The 20,991-nt window shown below is 37.5% G+C and overlaps 2 protein-coding genes and 2 long non-coding RNA genes across 18 annotated transcripts in view; 2 read left to right on the top strand and 2 right to left on the bottom strand.

The window, feature by feature from the left end:
- LOC311084742 (uncharacterized protein) overlaps positions 1 to 4,094 on the top strand; it is a 67,214-nt gene extending 63,120 nt beyond the window's left edge. The window contains exon 7 of the mRNA XM_084116967.1: positions 13 to 4,094. Coding sequence (XP_083973093.1) covers positions 13 to 30 — 18 coding nt within the window. The 3' untranslated portion in view covers positions 31 to 4,094. The remainder of the gene's footprint in view (positions 1 to 12) is intronic.
- The window catches only part of LOC311084745 (uncharacterized protein), a gene marked incomplete at its 5' end in the record, with an annotated part of 102,997 nt that overhangs the window by 72,297 nt on the left and 9,709 nt on the right, over positions 1 to 20,991 (top strand). The window contains 6 exons of one of the 15 annotated variants that reach the window (XM_084116975.1): positions 11,245 to 11,420; positions 11,584 to 11,643; positions 11,782 to 11,882; positions 13,700 to 13,912; positions 15,084 to 15,245; positions 19,651 to 19,768. Of the gene's footprint in view, positions 1 to 11,244; positions 11,421 to 11,583; positions 11,644 to 11,781; positions 11,883 to 13,699; positions 13,913 to 15,083; positions 15,246 to 19,650; positions 19,815 to 20,991 lie in introns of those variants that run through there. The other 14 variants (XM_084116990.1, XM_084116989.1, XM_084116974.1 and 11 more) reach the window with 14 other exon arrangements.
- LOC311084769 lies at positions 15,277 to 18,668 on the bottom strand. Its single transcript, XR_014606597.1, has 3 exons — positions 16,736 to 18,668; positions 15,779 to 16,093; positions 15,277 to 15,569 (listed from the first exon to the last, which is right to left on the bottom strand). It is a non-coding gene; the product is annotated as an uncharacterized lncRNA (long non-coding RNA).
- On the bottom strand, positions 19,257 to 20,738 carry LOC311084766. The gene is made up of 3 exons (XR_014606594.1): positions 20,603 to 20,738; positions 20,180 to 20,485; positions 19,257 to 19,996 (listed from the first exon to the last, which is right to left on the bottom strand). It is a non-coding gene; the product is annotated as an uncharacterized lncRNA (long non-coding RNA).

Here is a 20,991-nt window from a genome sequence, read left to right on the forward strand (position 1 = left end):
ATTTTCTTACAGGAGAATGATGACTTGTGATATCTCGCCACCTGATCCAAAAGACACTCCTTTGAGGAAGAAGATGTCCTTGAATCAGACTCAGGCCGAGGCTGCCAGTAAAACAATGTCAAATCATTTATAATGTTGATTAGTTACGGTGTGGTGAACAAATGAGTCCTACTGAAGAGATGAGTCCGAGCTTAGGACCCAAGCAATCCCATTGGTTCAAAGCACGTTTTATGGGTAATCGCTTTAATGCCTGGTTACAAATCATACAAAATTACTTTATTAAAGACGATGTTTCTACTACGTTATAACGAGTCGTATTTTAACTTAAATGTTTCATATACTAGTTTTTAACCGAAGCTTTAGATTGTGAAATTAAACATTTATCGTTGTTAGTGTGTTTTTTTATTATAAATAAACAACATATTTGAGCTTCAAACAACCACAATTTAAATTTCGCGGTCTTTCTCTTCTGCTATCGACACAGCTTGAGATTTTAAATATTAGCTATAGAATATATACAATTTACATATACAATATACAATTTAATTTAATCTTACCTTGCATATAGCAGCGGGATTTAGCATTCTACATAAAGCTACCACATAATAACACTAAAACAATTTACACTTTAGCTACAAGTTGTCGTGAGAACAGATTTAGATCAGGCATACTACTGGCATACTAATGGGGTCCTAAGATCGGACTCATCTCTTCAGTAGGACTCATTTGTTCACCACAACGGCACGCACAGAGATGAAAAAGGTATGCATGGACTTATCTAACTGATCTTATCTACTGTGAATAAGCTAAAGTACCAAAAAGTCGGCTTGTTCCTTTAACTAAAGCACATTAAAAACACCACATAGATAAACAACATTAAAGGGGTGGTAAAACACCTTTAGCACTGTAACATGTCTTCATGCTTCGTTTTAAAAAAAAAAGCATTATTTTTCACATATTTTACCTTTATTCTACACTGCTCTGTCCATCCTTGTAAAAACGGTCTGAAGATTTCCTGGTTCTATGAAACCCCTCCTTCAATTATACGCAATGGGCTCAGATTGGTTAGCTTGCCATTTGTGTTGTGATTCGTTGTTCGGAAACGTCACGCCCCTTACCTTTACCGGTAGTTTGTGCTTCGGTGTATTATAAACAATGGTGTCAATATTGCCATACCAATTTGAGCTCGAATCAGACCCAGAGAATGTTAGTGAAGAGTATCGAGCAGAACCTGTTCAAGAACGGCTGTTAAAGGACGTTTCAGAATGGTATGTTTTTTTAATTTTTATATTTGTTGTTGTCTCATAGAACCATGTTTATCATGCCTATAGATAAACACGCATGTAGATAGACATTACATAAAATCTCTAATCAAAGAATAATTAACACTAGGCGCGTTTCCATGTTTCTTCTCCCTCATTTCTGCTTCGAGGTCTTGATTGTGGCATTTATTTTAGGTTTAGAATCCATTATTCCAGTAATTATTTTGTCTTATATGAATTTAATAAAGAGCTCTGTCTCGTATTCTGTCCAAACACACCGCGTCATCTACGTCAGGTGACCTGTAAATGCGCAAAAACTGTTTCCATTGCAGTTTTGCGAAATATTTATTTTACGAATTGCCTGAAAAATCACCTCATGCGAGCGTAAAAACTTTTTTGAGATAAATGGGAGTTTGAAATTGACATGTTTCCATTGGGTGTATTTTCAATTAAAATTTGCACAATTTGAAGGGTAATGGAAACGTGGCTACCGGCCACATAAACGACAACAAACACAAATATTCCAAGTTCGCTGGTGAGATTAAACAGAAGTGTGTAGGTGTTTGTCGGATAAGTATGAATTAGCATTTAACAAACTGGAGCTGAGCCAAACAGCATTGTCCTTTGTTTACTTCCTTGCTACAACATAGTTAACAATACGAACTATTACAGGAAAACACACATCAACGAAAAATAAATCATACTTGCAGGTTGTGGCCCGTAAACAACAGCTTCTGTTTTTAAAGTTGCAACTGCTCCATCTTTCAGGACAAGCAGGTTTGCGAATCCTGCATTGAACTCGCGTAACGTTAGATTGAGGACGCTTTCCTCCTTAAAATGTGCAGCAACATTTAGATAATAATTATGATTGAGGAAGCGTTTCGACGGCATGGTGGCAAATTACACTCTACTACCACAACAACTTTTCTCCAAAACAATATATTGTAAAATGGCCTCGCCCCCTTTAGGAGGTGTTACCAGAGGAGGGGTTTATGTAAATGTTGGGGTTAGGGATGTCATCAACCCTGAAGGAATGTCATGTAGTCCCTACCGGCCGTTAGTTGTAGTCCTTAGAAATTGATTTCTTTAAAAGCAAATATCTTCCTTTGTATTGAACTTTGAGCGTTGTAGCTTGGCAGATGTTGTTTATACTCAAACAGCAACATTACACACTAACTAAAGTAAAAAAAAGTGAAATCATATTCAACCACCCCTTTAAAAGCTGGATTTTCACCACAGGGGGACTTTAAGTCTTCATACATTTGGTAGATATTTGTTTATCTTACTCAAACAAAACATCTGTGACATTTTATGAGGTGCTGATTTTTTTTTAAATTATTCTTTTTTTTCTGCGATTGTCAAGTATGATTTTTATTTTTTATATATATATAATTTAACTTGGCTGGTGTATTTGTCTTTTTAGATGATTGCCTTGTTTCTTTGTTCTTTTTTTGTATGTGTCTTTCATCTGGTGCTCATTTTTTGTTAACTTTACATGCCATACTTTTGCCTTAAATACTTTTAAAAGTAAAAGCCCACAGCATTAAATTGAAATGAAAATTTAGAATGAAATTCTAAAGAAATCTGTATGTTTATGTGATAAACATTATTAAAAACATGATCCACTCTGGAAGATTTTTTTATTTATTAACCATTAATAACGTTTCTTCTCCGTACAGGATTATATGCTTTTGAAACTAAATAGGAATAAGTGTTAGGGGTTAACAGTTTAGGACCCATGGACCAGATGTTTGAAAGAAGACCCAGAGTTTTACTGAAGATAGTATTAGTTTGCGCTATTTCCTTATCACTTCTCGCGTGTGTTTGGTTGTGAAACGTAGTTTGCGGCCCAGACAGAAGTTGTCGGCGATTCTTCCTCCTGAAAGTCATGCAGTGTGAAACCTCCTGTCGCCGATGCATTGTGCAGTGTGAACACACCAGCAACTGAATGTTACCCCGGATAGTCACGCAGTGTGAAACGAACAGTGACCCGACTTCTTTGAAAATCGTGCAGTCCTTTCCAAGGTTGGATTTGGCCAGGCTCTTACTATTGTTACATCCTATGAGTGTCTAGGTTCTTTTAACAGAACGTAACATATTTTTAAGATTTTAAAGAGCATTTGTCTGGGCCCTGCCACAGCAAGATTTTTTTAACTCTTTTATTCGAAGGCTCTTAACATATAACAATTTACTCAAAGTAAAGCTTTAGTGAAGAAACAAAGGCTTCTGAAGGGGGCAATGCCAAAATAATAAACAAAAGTCAGATCTACCTGGTTGTTAAATTCTTAATAAGCCTCACAAAGAATATAACAAATAAATAACAGTAATCTACTGCAAGACTGAAAATACTGGTTGAGGCCCTGGTCTGAGACAAAGGGCTAATTACCATTTGACCTCCCCCATACGACCTCACTTCCGCAAACTACTAAGAACTCAGACAAGAATATGGTTTAATGAATGTTTATCATTGACTGTTATGTTTTTGGTATCATTTGAAATGTCTCAAAGTGAGTGGTACAGATATCTCATATCCAGATAAAATAAAAGGTAATAAGGTTTATAGAAGTTTAGAGAAAACTGGTTAAGCCATTTGAGGGTGGTTTTCCCCATCCCCCGTATCACCTGGGCAAACATGATGAAGGTGTGCGTGCTCTATCTGGTCTCTTCTTGGCTGGACACGAAAGGAATAGGTCTCTCTCTCTCTCTCTCTCTCAGGTACAAGCTGGGTAAGATTCTTTGGTGTAACCAATGTATAACCATGTTCTAGATATTTGAATTGATTGTGGAATTGATCTCTGATATCTGAAATATTAAATTGTTACAATGTGATTATTCTAACTGATTTTGACATTGTTCATTTAATGGTTAAAAGGAATAGTCAAACATTCGCTCACTTTTAGTGAGGCACAGATATTATTAAAACCTTTAATTTATGGAGTCAGATGAATTAACGAGAGAATACATAACTAAATGTATTGTAAATTTAACCAACCAATACTTTGCATGAGTGAGGACAGAGCACGTGATAACCTTCCCCGTGTATTGGCGGACCGGCAGATTGGGCCAATATAACAGGCCTTACACTACCCTCACTCCCTACCTAGCCACAAAACAGGAGAAAAAAGGGGGTTACAAAATAAAATGGCACCCATCTCCCTACAGTTCCCAAGTAACAACGAACAATCAGGAGAATAACAGCTTTAAAAGGAAAAACAAATCACAAGGTGGCTTTACAATTTAAAGGTTCTAGACTGGGGCGTCTCACAATGAAGCAACAGCATTCAACAATGAAACTAGGTTACAACACAGATCCACAACAAGGGCACAACAGGACCGGGCAGGACACAGACCATCGTCTTGAGAAGAGTTTTCAACGATTGAGAGTTCTGCTGGATTTTATGCTGCTTCCCTCCTGGATGGTAAGCAGGTGCAGCTGGGGACGCAATCAGCTACCTGCCAGAGGGAAAGTGGGAGGAGCCAAAGGAGAGCAAGAGACACAAAACAAAAACAACAGAAAAAAAGAAACATACCACAGTACCATGTAGCTCACAAAAATGTACGTCTTTGGACGTAACAAGAGTCTCGTCTCAAAACATCAAGATAACAAGTTCTTTTTCTCAAGGATATGACACTTTAGTCTAAATGGAAAATATAGGCTTTAACTGAGAAATGGTCCCTTAAACTTTAGACTTAAATGACCCCTATTTGTTTTAATACATTGAAGACAAACACAAACACAAAACCAGTCCCTAATTCATTTCTGGAAGCCGGGATAAATAGGCAAGCACTGTTACTGCATTCAGATATCAAATACAGACATTAAAAAGAATACATGAAAAGAACATTTCAGTAATCACACTGGTAACTTCAATAACAAAAATAAATTTGTTGAAGTAATTCAAGCCATGTGATATTTAAAATGAAAAATATTGATTAATACCTTGATTATAATCACTCATTACATCTACTTTGAAGAAGCAGTGGATTCCAATCTCAGAAGAAAAAAACAGTATTAATCATTAAACAGTGGTTTACTGAACAAATTGAGTCTCTGTCTTTAACAAAAAAAAATCTAAAAGATTAAAAAAATGTATATTTCTGCTAATGCTGTAAACTTTGCTCATGCCTTTGCTCATTACTGTTATATTAAACTTTGTAGTTCTGATAAAATGACACACTGACACTGTTTTTCTTGTTTAATACAGTAAAGCTGCTTGATTTTAAGCAATCTATTGTATAAAGTGCTATATTTAAATAAACATGATGATACTTTAGTGGAGTGCCATAGAGCTTGTGCAAACACATGTTGCTATAATCAGATGCTTTTCTTATGCTTGATTAAAACACTTGCTGTTTTCTCAATTTAAGAGTTGAATTGTGTATATTTTGTTATTGAAAGGAAAGCGGGCAGCACATATTTACCTTCCTTTAGTAAGACCCCTTCTCCTTCTAGGGGCTGATCATGCACATCTTATCATCCCAACACAACCTGTCATATTAGGCCCTCCTGAAACCCCTGTAGCAACCAAGACCCAGCTCGGCTGGACACTGCAGGGTCCTTTAACAGATCTCTAGCTTTCCACCATATTTTTACTAGCATTATAATACTAGTGTTACGACCCCTTGGCTCAAGGAGTAGCAATATGAATGGGGAGGCCAAACATGTAATCAAATTTGAAACAAGAAGTATTTAATCAAGAAAACAGACATAACTACATCAAACAAAAAGTAAAATATAAAGATGCAAAAACACAACAACATCAAGCCTTGGACTGGAGAGGGTGAGAAAGCCAGCATGAGAAACACAGCGACCAAACCCCAAGCTTTTGACTCCAAAGGGTGGAAAGCCAGCATCTTATAAGCAACATGGTTAATCACCATCAATTCTCCACACCTGCGTCACATCATTTAACCTGAAGACACAAAAGTGTTACCCAGAGACACCTGCTGGACAAAATAAAGTACCACAGCCCCTTGGATCATGGATGATGACATCCACCATAATGGATGCCAAATGCCAAACTGTGGCAGATTGATGTATTACCTCAGAGAAGCATGAAAGCTGTGGTTCGCTCCAAACAGGATCAAGAGGCAATGCTCCAGCTTGAGACCCAAACCATCAGAACACCTGTTGATGGCACCCTACGATATGCGGCACCTCTCCTCTATGTAGACCCCTGGCCCCCTCTGAAGGCCCCCAAGAAGGCAGTAATGTCCCATCTCCGCAGCTGTGAAAGGCGACTCCTTCAAAACCAACAACAGGCAGAGACCTATACCAGAGAGATCCAGAAATTAGTTAATGCTGGGTATGTCAAGAAGTTGTCATCCTCTGAAATAGAAGATGCCCCTGAGTCCTGGTTCATACCCCAGCACATTGTGCGTCACAATGGTAAAGATTGCATTGTGTTTGATTGTTCCTTCTCCTACCGAAATCAGTGTCTGAACTCAGTTACTTCCTGGACCAATCATCGGGCCTTCCCTCCTTGGAGTTCTGCTCCGTTTTAGGCAGCACAAGACTGCAATCAGTGGAGACATTAAATCAGTGTTTCACCAGGTGCACCTATTGCCCCAGGATAAACCTCTCCTGCGATCCCTCTGGCGTGACCGTGACCTGGACTGTGAGGCTCCTCAACTGTGTATGAATGGCAAGTTCTCCCCTTTGGCACAACCTCAAGCCCTCGCTGTGCCATTTACATTCTCCAGAGGATCATCAAAGATGCTCAGGCAGAAGAGTGCATTCACCATTCCATACACAACAACTTCTACGTGGATAACAGAGTCTCCTCACCCCAGAGGGCACCTGTGCACTACCCTCTCCTCTGGTGGCTTCGAAATCAGACAATGGGCCAGTAATGATCCTCAGGTCATCTGTCATCTACCTCCTGAAGCCAGGTCAGAACAAACAGAGCTCTGGTTATCACACCATCCTTCCCTTGATCCCTCAGAGTCTACTCTAGACCTCCTCTGGAACTGCCATACAGACACCCTCAGATACATGCACCGAGCCATTGAACATACCACTACAACCATGCGCCATATTTACAGAGTTCTTGCTAGTCAGTATGATCCTCTTGCCTATATCCTCCCTTACACCACAAGGGCCAAAATAATCACCCAGCACTTATGGGGAAAGGCACAAGAATGGGATGATGCAATTCTCCCTTGTGATCTCTTAGAAGCCTGGCTTTTATGGGAAAATGAATTCCCTAACCTCTCCACCATGACTTTGCCTCGCTGCCTCATACCTCATTTAGTAGACACCGCCTTAGCCACTCAAGACCTTCACATCTTCTGTGATGCATCAATGAAGTCTATGGTGCGGTTGCCTACATGCGCACAGAAGATGGTCAGCAGCAAGGGAATGTGTCCTTCCTCATGGCGAGGTCCCGCGTTGCTCCCAAAAAACAATTATCCATTCCACGACTTGAATTATGTGCCGCTCTCATAGGGGCTCAGCTATTCAGTCTCCTCCAAACAGAGCTCACCCTCCATATCAGAAAGACTATTCTGTGGACTGACTCTACCACTGTACTCTACTGGCTCACTTCTGACTCTTGCCGTTACAAAGTTTTCGTTGGAACCAGGGTAGCTGAGATTCAGGAGCTCACTAAAGGCCAGGAGTGGTGTTATGTGGATTCTCAGAGCAACCCTGCAGACGACCTAACTAGAGGAAAGCTACTGGCCGACCTTAGTAGGCCCTGCAGGGGGAACCAAGGACCTGCCTTCCTGTTTCAGTCCCCTGAACTGTGGCCAACTAGCCCTGCTATAGATCATTCTGATGACGCTGTAGAGCGGCGTAAGCCCAGCTTCTGTGGGACTGTATTCCTCAGTCCATACCTCCATCCCTGAACCCAGTCAATTTGCCATCCTCCAAGATCTCCTTGACTGCATGGCTGCCTCCCTTCATGGAGCAGCAAAGCCTCCATCAGCAGAAATACTGTGATTCAGAGACAGCCATCCTAAGACAAGCCCAGGTGTATTCCTTCAGGGATAATTTAGCCTGCCTTCAAATCCAAAAGCCCCTTCTACCTTTGCCTCTACTTTGCTGATCCTGACACTGTGACCCCTAACTTGTTGCTGATGGGGTGGCCTGGGGTGGGATGATGCTTCCCTTCCTCTGGTAACATATCCAGACTCCGAGCTGCACAGTAGCCGTCACAGTCAGATTCTTTCTGATCATTTTTGGGCCCATTTCCTTAGAAATTTCCTTCTCTCTCTTCAGTCCAGACGGAAGTGGTGCACAGATCATCCTAACCTGCAACCTAACACTGTTGTTCTGATCAACAGTGTTCTGATTCTTAACTTCCCAGATCCCAATGGTCAGTGGGTCAGGTCATCTCCCTTCATCCCAGCAAGGATGGCCGATGTCCAAGTCAAGGACAGGGCGTATACAAGGCCTGTTGCCCGCCTCATTCCTCTCCCGGGCCTACCTGATCCCGCTGATTTGTCAAATTTGGCATACAAATTTCACCATACTTTTATTTATTAGGGTGAAGTTACTCTGTCTGTGTGTTCTGAGACAGTCGCTGAGGTGAATGCACTGGACCTTTTATAATGGCAAACATTTGAATGTGTTGTTCGGTGCCAACCTCACTTTTAACGCACGCGCTCGTGAAGTAATCATAGCTTAAGGATCAAAGCCTGAGGCCCCGTTTACACGTACATGGTTATTTTGAAAAACTGAGACATTTCCCTTTCTAAAAACTCCGGCCAGAGTGGAAATTTTGGAAAACTTTGTTTGCTAGGGTGAAATGTCCTTTTATGAAAAAAGCCGGCCACGTGTAAAAGTAGCCTGAGAGTTGACCGGGAAAGTTGATGAGCTGCGTGTCATGGTACCAATAAAGCCTGATTGCAATAGTTTGGTTTTGTCATCTCAAAACTAATCCTGTAACCCCGGGTTTGTTCAGCTACCTTAATGGTAGGCCTACAGGCCCCAGGCAGGTAGTTGATGTGATGTGATGTAACTTTGTAAAGAAAGTTTGAACTAGATTGAACACTTAATGATTTTTATTTTTATTTTTTTTTTTTAGTTTACACAGAGATAACGGTATCAAAACTTGTACTCTAAATCCCTTTTTTCAAAGTCTTGCATTTTCAATTCCCCAAAACCCCGCCCTAAATACATACAAAGTTTTCTATTTTAGTTGAAAATGGTGATGTGTTAATTTCTCCTAAAGCAATAATTACGAAAAACCCCAAACCTTGGGGAGTAAAAATGTGGTTGAGAAGAGGTACTGTCTTCTTTAATTGTGTACAGAAATGAAGTGTATTCTTGTTGTAAGAAAATATTTTTGAGCCAGTATAGGCAAAACGGGTCCACATTGTTTTTTCCAGATCCTGAACAATATAAAATGTTCAAGTGTTAGTTTGTCTCTCATGCGGGGATGTTTTTCTTTTCTTAAACTGAACTCCAGTTCCGTCTTTCACGTGAATGTGTCATTCTTTTGATCACAAAAGAAGATATTTTGATGAATGTCAGAAGTTTGGATAACCATATGTTGATGTTTCTTGTTTTATTATGTAAGATTGTCTGCCTTCAGCTTCAACTTACTTTTATTGGGTAGATTGAGTAGAATATTAGAATAGATTTAGGCATATATATGTGGATCGTGATGTCTATTTTAGTCATGAAATGTTCTGTCACGTTAAAATTAAAATTTGCCAAATATAATTCAATAAGAGCTGGGCATAGATGATTTTGTTTCATTACCACTACTTTTCCAGTGTTTTAATAAGCTGTTGAAAAATATTTAAATGATCTGTGCATATGAAGAGGATTTATTTTATGATAAAAAAATGAAAGAAACTATATTTTTTCTTTAACTTTGCATTAGCCCATATAAACACTATTTTCTTTCTGAAACAAGCAACAACAACTAGTAAGATATTAATATGTTCATGTGATAAATGACATTAAAAATACCTGATTCAATATAACTGGACTCTTTGAATGCTGAATTCCTAGTTATAACACTAGATGGCGCTCTAATACAGAATGCATGTTTGTAGTTTAAACACTTTATTAATGAAATATCAAGAAAATTATAACAAGGGCACACTGTGTGGGATGCAGTTCTTGAAAAAAACAATCCCAATAATAAACAGTAATTCAACAGTATTTTTTACCACAGTAAAACAATGGTAATGTGATATCAAGCACTACTGTCTTAAACAAAGAAATTACATTTATTTCTCCCACAAGCATTAAAAAAAAAAAAAAAATCACAAATTACGATTTTAGAGTGGGACATTTTTTTGGTAGGAAATATTTTTTTTTATGGTTATAGGCATGCTTTATGGTTTAGCAGTGCATATGATTTTCTTTTTTTCTTTCAGTGGTGAACATTATTAATAACCCTATAATATGAGCAATAGTATGATCAATAAGTTAAGACAACATGTTACACATTACTTAACTCATCAAAATAAGTTAAGCAATTTTCAACTTTTTTTCCAAAAGGTTATACAAGACTCAACTCATTATTTAAGTCAAATTAAAGCAGTTCAAGTTGAAATTACTTAAAAAGCCAAGTTGATTGTACTTAAAAAACAACACATTTTTTTACAGTGAGGAATATGGAGGAATTAAGGGAAGAGATAATAGTTTCGAGGCTTAGGTTTAGACACAATGGACTAAATCAAACTGTTCAAAATAGGTAAAGATAACAGGAAATGTGATTTCTGTGGTCAGAAGGAAACAACTAACATGTTATGATATATTGTAAGAAATATGAAAAAGAAGATATTTAATCCAAAACTTAAGGAGTCAAAAGATAGGTGTTATAATTTATTGTTTCAATACCTTAGAGAAAGTAATTTAAGGTTTTTTTTAAAAAACAATTTAGGCCTACTGTATATAGTCCACATTCTGGTTGACACTCCACACCAATTGGTGGCGGAAATGCACTCGTTGTTTGCCAACCGCCAATAAACCATAGAAGAAGTGGAAACATGACTCTTGTCCTCTAGTGGTCAAACGTTGTATTAATTTCACTTCCGGGGGTGTGTGTGTGTGTGTGTGTGTGTGTGTCTGTCTGCTTTCGTAGGATGTTTTGATGTTTACAATACAGAAGCATTAGGTGGAGATACATTTGAAACGGGATGTAATTTTCATTAAAGGAAACAGCATTGCAGACCAACACAAAGAAATAATGTAACGTGAGAACCTCGACTCATTTGATACTTTTTATTTAATTGAAAGAAGTTTTTTGTGACCGCCATAGACTAAAATAAAAAAAAAAATGCGTGACGTCATAAACTCTGCTCGAGTTGTTGAAGTCACCTTGTCAGCGTGTAAACTTGACCAAAAAGTTATTTTCAGTCCTGTGTTTCAGACATAAATGATTCCTCATTCTGTGTTGCCGAGGAGAGGTAACATTAGGTACTAAAATCTTCCAGAACACCGCACTAACCACATATTTGCTAATGCTTCTTTCTACTAAAGTTAAAATCATTTAATCTTTATCGTTTGTTCACACTCCTTCACCCCATCACTCGTGTTGTGTTCCCTGACCCTCAGGTGGAGGTTACAGAGCTGGAACTGGAGCAGGAGTGGAGAACTTGAGCCTCATATATCCTCATATCATTGTGCCTGGACTTTATCACTATCAAGGGAGGAAGGTGAGACTTTATATCTGATTATGATCTTGATTTCACAACCTTTGTTTCACCAATGGACAGGATTCCTGTTGTGCTAAAAAAAAAAATCAAGTTTGTTAGCAGCATTTAGTTTCTCCTCAAAGCTGATGAAAACATATTATTAACGACCATCAAACACAAATCAAAAATTGTAAGTCATACAGTCCATTTATTCTTAAAATGAGCCAGACACCGGCAGAAAACGGGATATAACCTTTTATATATAAAAAAAACAGGGATCAAGTATAGTTCTGCTTGGAAAGAATTGAAACTCTTGAAACTGCACTCTCAGAATTTTTTTTATAAGTTGTCATTTGCGCTGTACCTTTTCGACCATTTAGGTACTAATATAGCCTGGGAAAACCCAGACAACTTCCAGCAAATTTAGATTTGCTCTGCAAGTAGTCTGGCAAAGAGCTCATTCAAGCCCATTTCTAATCCGTCGAAATCGCGGCACCAATCAGAAACGTTGGGGCGGGCTTTACACAATGACGATCGCTCTGATTGGTTTTAGGTCTATCCAATTGCGCCCAGAGGCATTTGAGCGACGTCCGTTCAACTTTTAAATGCATTATATATTCAAATTGCAAACACATGAGGACAGTCTCCATGAAAGACCCACTGGCAGATGAACGTGCTACTACATTTCTCTCCGAAAACGGTAGGAAATTAAATTAGATTTAATAGAGGATTTTAACTGTGACAAGATGATTGACAGGGCAGTTTACGTGACAGGATGTACGCGACAGATCCGTCCGATAAAGATGACGAAGTAGTATGTCCCAAAGCTTGCGTACTTTTTTGCTACACATTCAAAAATAAATACATTTTCTTCACAAAAAGAGTACATACTTTTATGGCGTAGTGTAACTTAGGCGAATTGGGACGCAGTATCATATGGCTTTACATGATGACGATTGCTCTGATTGGTTTTAGGTCTATCCAATTGCCCCAGAGGCATTTGAGCGACGTCCGTTGGTGACGCCCCTTTGGAAATGAGTTATTAATGAAGCTTTGCCAGACCATAACTCAGTTACTACTGAGAATGGTCTGGTTTTAACCAGGCTAGTACTAATATGTACCCTAAGGGGAAAATAAGGTACAGAGGTGTACCTTCTGAAAAGCTACAACACATGACAGCTGTTGTACCTTTATTTCTGAGAGTAGCACTGCTTAACTGCAGTATCATCATGCACACAAAGTTAATAATATGACAATTTTTCAAAATCAAATCACAGTTTGATTTTGGACTTTTTTTGTCAAACATCAGCACGAGTGAGTTTAGTACTTTGTAGTAAAGTGGCTTCCCTGTAGAGAAGTCATTAACTGTTTTATGTGTGCATAAATGGAAAAATCATTGGCTTGCAACGACTTGATGTTAACTCAGACTGACACCTCAGACACACTCGCACCGACACCTGTTGACACCTCGACACACTGAAGCTTTATTGACACCTCAGACACACTGAAGCTTTATTGACACCTCAGACATTGCAGACAAACTGACATGAAATGCAAACATCCAGCAGCAGAAACATGCTCATGCACAAGCTGTTTGTCTACCCAACAGACCAAACCACATTGATATAAATGAATGAGACCACAGCAGAGCTCACTTCGTCACCTTTCCATCACTAGTTTGCATCTATGTTTTGCAAACATAAAAATGCTGCAATGGGCCACATGATTTACATAATTAGCTTAAAGTCCCTGTATTGCAGTTAAGGTACATTCTTTTTAAGTTTTTAGGAGAACATTTAATTAATCTGGTTTTAATGATCATACTTTCGACCCTTTAGGATGATCCTGTATGTCTGCTGTGATTTCCTGATGAAACATGATGATTCTCTCAATCCTAAAACTGAACATAGACTCAGAGTCTGACGTTCAGGAGATTCACAGTGAAATGATCACAATCAATCTGGGTCTTGTACTCAGAACAACATTAAAGTTTGATCATCTTCTGAATAGGATTTGTGCATATTCCACATGAACCTCCTCTTCAACTTTCTGTAAATATGCATAACACAAGATATAATAATTATGTATTGTAATGTGATATAGTTTTTAAAGTAACAAGTCTTTTATAAACATCTGATGGTGCTGTTGTGTTTGAGATTTACTGCATGTGATAGATCATTAAACTCTGAAACACCATTACCACCACATAAGAATAAAAATCATAAATTATAGTTAAATCATAATTATAAAAAATATCAAAATTGTGAGATTAAAAATGGTACATTATGACATACGCAAGTCAAAATTTGTATGTCACAATTTCAACATTTTGAAGTCATAATTTGAACTTTTTAATGTGTATGTGATATTTTAGACTTTTAAAGTCATGATTATGATTTACCAGAGCATGATTTTTATTTCTTATCTGGTAGAAATGGGCTTCAATATTATACAGACATAAACACAAGCGCACACTGATCTACATCTGAAATTATACAAATACTCAACAAATTAACAATAAATTGTCTCACCGATTTCTGTGTGTTTTTTTTGTCGAATGTCGTCTCAGCGTAAGTGATCTCGACTTCACAGGTCTCGTCTGTGTGAAATTATAGATGCATTAAAACAACAAAACTCAATCTTAACTAGATCTGATTCTTCACAATATTTATGTTATTACAATGAATTTCAAAGTTAACACCAAAGTAACACTGAAAGTTTTTAAAAGCGACATTAACAAATTTAATTTGCCATTAGGTCTGTAACTTTTTCCACACACAACAATTCCTAAAAGAGTGTTTATTATTACATTTAGAGAGACACATAAATCAAACCCAAATGGGATGTTTAACAAAGAAAAGTATTTTACATTCTTTGTGTTCAACAAGCACAAACAAAGTTATCATTCATATACAAAGATTTTAGAGCACCAGCCTCATCCTTACTGATAATATTCATAAAAATTAACTTTTCTGTTTTTGCATTTCCAGTGTTGATTCAGTTTGAGAAACCTTTGTTTGTGTGTGAGATGAGTAAAGAGCGACATACAGTGTCATAATATACAATTAGAAATAGACATTTATTATGACAATGAAAATTATGAGAATAATTTTTAATTAAATGATACACTGAATTATTTCAAAGAATTATTTCTTATTTAACTTTTTTAAAAGGAGAAGAGAATACTTGCCATCTTTATCTGTTTTTCTGTTTTTCCTGCAGATCCAGAAGATCCAAAATCCAGCAACAATCATCAGAGATCCAGCAGAGATCAACACTTTTAGAGGCGAGTCTTGTTGTGAAGGAGAGAGTGTGTCTGGTGCTGTATTGATAAAGAAAGAAGTGAATGCATCAGTCTGATCTACAACAGAAGACAGAGATCAGGTCAGTAAACACACACATATATCATCAGTGTTGTCGTACCTGCACATGTGTGACAGAGTGTGTTGATGTCCAGATGTGTGGTCTGGTTGCTGATGGGATTGTTCAGCACACAGCTGTAGGTGTTTTTATCCTGATATTCCACCTCCAGAGGTAGAGAGAGACTGATGCTGAGATCACACACACTGATGCTGGACAATACACTGATTCCTGCGTACCAGGAGAGAGTCGCATCACACACATTCAACACTGATGAACACACCAATGAACAATTCGATGATAACAATGACGAACAGTCTCTGGTAATGCTAGGAGTGGGCAGATGAGCTGGAAAACACGAGAGAATCGAGAGAAACATGAACTATCAGTCTATTTTAGGTGTTGTGAATTGTTGTGAAACGTTGTAATAAATTCCGTTTTGAGTGTGTGTTTAGTGTGTTGATGGTCACTGAATGTGTTTGTCATCTATAAAATGATGTAACATCTGAATATGTAAATAGAATATGTGAACATTTGGACAAATTATCTCTACTCACCATAGACAGAAACATTGAATGATTTTGATGATTTTTTCACTCCACTTATCTCTAGTTTATAAACTCCAGCATGTTCAGTTCTGGTGTTTGTGATGATCAGAGATCCAGTTTGATCGTCCAGCTTCAGTCTGTCTCTGAATCTTTCAGTAATATTATATATGGATAAATTTAGCTTGTTTTTATTTATTTTAGCTATCAGAGAGTTTTCAGCTCCGTATTTCCACCGTATGTGATCATCTTCATGTATTTCAGTAAGATCAGTGTTTAGAGTAACAGAATCTCCCTCCATCACTGACACTGAATCTCCAAACACACCTGGAGAACAAACAGATTTACACAGATTACGGCCACTGATGGTTTACAAAGCCTGAAATCAGCAAAAGTTTACATGTAAAGTTGAGAATATCCAAAACAAGCAGAAACACAAAACAAAATATATCAGCCTTATTGGTGCAGCACATCCATTTAACTTGTTTTAAAGTGTAGAGAACAATCTGTGTTTAAAGTTTCAAAATGTATTGACAATAAATGCATGATAATTATTGCAGATTATAAGTACAGTTTTAATTGTGCTGGATATTTTAATTACATTTTTAATTAAATGAGATATTTAGATCACTGGATAGTCTGCAAATTAATAGCTACAGAAATATTTTTAAAAAGACAAAAAAATGGGCTGATATTTGAAAGCTCAATGGAAAGTTCACACTTTCTGAACATTTACATTCACTGTAGAGATTTCCATTATATCCATTACCATTTCCAGACCTGAAAATGTCACAGTAAACCTAATCCTAATCCCAGAAGAGACTGCATTCAAAGTTAGTAGATCTTGTATTATGTTCATACAATATTCATAATTCCTTTGGTAAATAAAAGCAGATGAAAATAATTGAATTTTAATTTACACTTAAACGGAAAACAAAAATAAGCCGTAAAAAGGCTTTTATAACTTACCAGTCAGACTCCAACAGCAAAAAAAGAACAAAAGTAACGCGTGAAACATTTTGTTCAGTGGTTCAGTGTGTGATCTAACAGCAGAACTGTTCAAGTGTTGTGTGAATCCTCCTATGCAGCGTTTGACCCTCCTAGTTCACACACTGCATTTGCATATGATATAAGGTTATAGTTCTTCAGGCCCTTAAGATTTTAACCCTTTATCCCTTGAAGGATAAAAAATATTCTTTATTCTTATCAAAAGGTTTAGGGTTCATATTAGAAGTAGCACCGCCTCAGAGACAGCTTTTCTTCTGAGAGTGTAGTTACCTGACCGTTTCAGATGGCTAAAAGTAGAAGAATAGTGTGTGAATTGTGGATGACCTGCATTTCATGGTGAAATGGAACATGACTCTGTTGATTTTAAAATTAATAATGAATAAAAAAAACTTTTTTTTTAAATACTGAAAGGAAAAACCAGAGTGCAAAGTTAAAAGCGTGTATGATCTCACAGTACCGGCTTTACTGGGGTTTATCTTCTGAGTCAAACTGAAACCTGCAGCCGTTATTTTTCTAAATGTGGTTTGATCCGTTGGGTGGACAAACATGTGTCAGTGACACTGGGCATTCAGTGCATGAGTGTTTAGTTTGTAGGTGAAGAGTTTCTTCCTGTGCTTCTACTATAAACAGCTTTTTTGGCACTTTAATCTACTGGGGAAAAAACATGAGAAACTGAGGGAGAAAAACAATAGTAAAAAATTTATTAGTCACACTTTAGGGTCCAATTTTCACTAACTTCATACCATCGTCAATAACACATGAAATATGCCTAAGATCATAGAGACAGTGGATGATTGGAAGCTTTGTCTGATACGTTGACATTAATTTTTTTAATCTGACTACGTTATCCAGATTACATGTAATCAGTTTCTAGCCAGCTCTGTATATTATTATAAACATCAGAGACGTGACTGTGAGAACAGCAGTAACTATAGCGCACCCTATCGTGTAAAGTAAGATATTCTTAGAGAGATGTGATTTTCTGCTTTGGACACTAGAGAGCGATGATGTGCTGAATTTGCCATTTTTCTCTTTACACAAGAGTACAGAGACAGTGAAGGGTGGGATCAATATTTAATAAAGTTAGTATATTTCCATGCATGTTAAGCTAAAAATAGAATATACATTTGAGTTTCTGAATGTTCTATATTTTGACTGGCCTACTATTTGTGAACCACTAAATTAAACTAGAGCAAAGCGACAAAAAAACAATGTGGCACAAAGAAAGAGTATAGACGAAAGTAAAATATCCTGGCAGAGAATAAATATGAATTAAAGGTATAAGTCAGGGCCCATATGAGCTCTCCAGTTAATTCTGTTTTGAACATCATTTTTTGCTTACATTTGCATACACAGGCTCCTCCTTTGATTTCTGCAAAGAAAATCAGCAGGAACCTGCTGATGCAAGAGTTTAATAACCTAATATATATCAGGGTTCGACATTAACACTTGTCTGGGACAAGTGGATTTTTTGAAGGGGCAAATGAAAGTATTTTACATGCCCAATCGGACAAGTATCCTGATTAAAACGTCAATATCTAAAATATATATATTTTTAAAAAAGAGTGATAGTGACATCTGGTGGTCAGACTTGTTTTCTCCACCATGTCTAACAAATCACCACAGAGCAGAAAAGCATGTGACCAAATATAGCTTCAGAAGTCTGTGACACAGGAGAGTGGAATCAATCTGGGATCAATACAGTTCTATCTAATCTCATCTAAACTAATTTGTGCCAATGAGACCACAACTCATGCCATGTGTAGCCTGGTCAACATATTCACATATTGATCAATAATATAAAATATAAAATTATTTGATCATAATTAGTAATTGACGTGAGTAGTTAAAAAAAACAAAAAACAGAACACCCCCCAAAAAAGTGTGTATCTATATGTGTGTGTGTATATATATATATATATATATATATATATATATATATATATATATAATTTTCTTTCTTTCAGTGGCCGGACAAGCACAGAAAATTCACCCTCCTTCTGCCTCAACTGGTTCACGGGTCATGCGTACCATTTTAGCTTTATTAATTTCAGTAAAAGTAACTGTTTTTCAACATCAATTGGCTCCAGCTCCAACGTGATCCAATCAGTTTCAGCTGCCAAAACTCAAAGTAGCCTAAACTCAATACAGCGTCGAAGAAACTCCACATGTGGAACATAGAAACCCCAGTGACAACTAGTGTTTTGACAGTGTAATTGCAGAGCAACGCAGACAGAAAGCAGAAGTATAAATGCGATGTATGATGTACACTATGGTGTACACTTGATTCAGAAGTATAAACTGGCCTTTATAACCCGCGATGATTAAGACTCAACTCTCTTTTTTCCTGCAAACACACTTTATAACCCTAACCCAAGCTGTCTGGGTGTAGTGAAGGCTACATTCAAGATGATAAGGGCTGGTTACAGGTGTGTATAGCAGTGTACCAGGTGTGTTGGTTCGAAGACGACAGAGAGGAAAGTAATACATTTTTCTGATTTATTATCAGTTATGCAAATATCATCATCAGAGGGAGGAGTCAGTCTGTACAATTAACAATTAGAAGAAGTTTGAGGACTGCAGTGGACTCTGGAGGGCTTAGGTGTTAGAGTCAGTGAGGCTTCCTTTGCAGCATCCAGAGGGAATGGTTCTCCTTAGCTTAGTTTGAGCCTGGAGCGAGCGCAGATCAGCATGTTAGGATTAATGAGAATGATACGACACATTAACAGGTGAAGCATTTTAGCAAAGATACCTGAGGTACAGTCAATAAGTCCTGTCTTAATCAGAGAGTGGTTCATAAGGGGTTTGGTTCAAATATTTTGACGCTTGCATAATTTTTTTGATCTCCTCAACCTGGTTTTCTACATTTCCTGCAGGTGCAGAAGATCCTGACAGCAGTTACAATCAACAGAAAACCACCAGCAGCAGCTGCAGAGATCAACACTATCAGAGACACTGAGACTGAAGAAGAGTAAACAAGAGACAGTCATTAATGTAAGTGAATGTTTCAGTCTGATCTACAACAGAAGACAGAGATCAGGTCAGTAAACACACACATATATCATCAGTGCTGTGGTACCTGCACATGTGTGACAGAGTGTGTTGATGTCCAGATGTGTGGTCTGGTTGCTGATGGGATTGTTCAGCACACAGCTGTAGGTGTTTTTATCCTGATATTCCACCTCCAGAGGTAGAGAGAGACTGATGCTGAGATCACACACACTGATAGAAATATACAGAAGTTGAATAAAGTTGTCAAATAGTCTGCACTGCATAAATTATAAATTAAGTCCATACTAATAAATAATAACTATCAGCATTATGCCACAGATGCTGCTGATTGAGCTTTAGTTGTACTGAATATTCAAGAATATTTGAAGGACAGGACAAATAATCTTTACTCACCATAGACAGAAACACTGAATATTTTTGATGTCAGTTTCACTCCAGTTATCTCTAGTTGATAATCTCCAGTATGTTCAGTTCTGGTGTTTGTGATGGTCAGAGATCCAGTTTAATCGTCCAGCTTCAGTCTGTCTCTGAATCTCTCATCAGGAACATCATCATATGAGGAGATGATTTGCTGCTTTTTCTTTATTTGAGCTATTTGAAATTTTTCAGCTCCATATTTCCACAGTACGTCATTGCCTTCACATATTTCGGTATCATCAGTGTATTAAGTAACAGAATCTCCCTCCATCACTGACACACCTGATGAACAAACAGATTTACACAGATTAAGGCTTCTGAGAGTTTTGTAATCACCTTTATAAGTAACATAAGTGAAGAATGTAACTGAAATTAAGCCAAAATATATTAACGACTTACCAGTCAGACACCACCAGCACAAACATAGCAAAGCAAACACATGAAACATTTCCTGAAAAGTCTGATCTGATGAAACGATTTGCCGAAAGCACTTGAGCTGGCGTGTGAATCCTCCCACGACAGAGTTTTACCCACGTAGACTCTTTACAGGCTCTTTACAATGATTTATGGTTAAATATACATTCTTATTAAGACTTCATTTTAACTTAAAGAACTTTAACTTAAGACTTAAAGAACTTTTTTCAAAAGTATAGTAAAAACTCAATACTATCTAGTCTAGTCAAAAAGTTAATACTATCTTCCGTCACACACTGTTGCTCTTGCAGCTCATCTTCTGAGTGCAAAAACAAAACCTGCTGCGGTTCACATGTGGTTTGAGCTGAATGAAC

This window comes from Abramis brama (assembly GCF_963993115.1).
Source record: "Abramis brama genome assembly, chromosome: 6".
In the NCBI taxonomy this organism is placed as follows: domain Eukaryota; kingdom Metazoa; phylum Chordata; class Actinopteri; order Cypriniformes; family Leuciscidae; genus Abramis; species Abramis brama.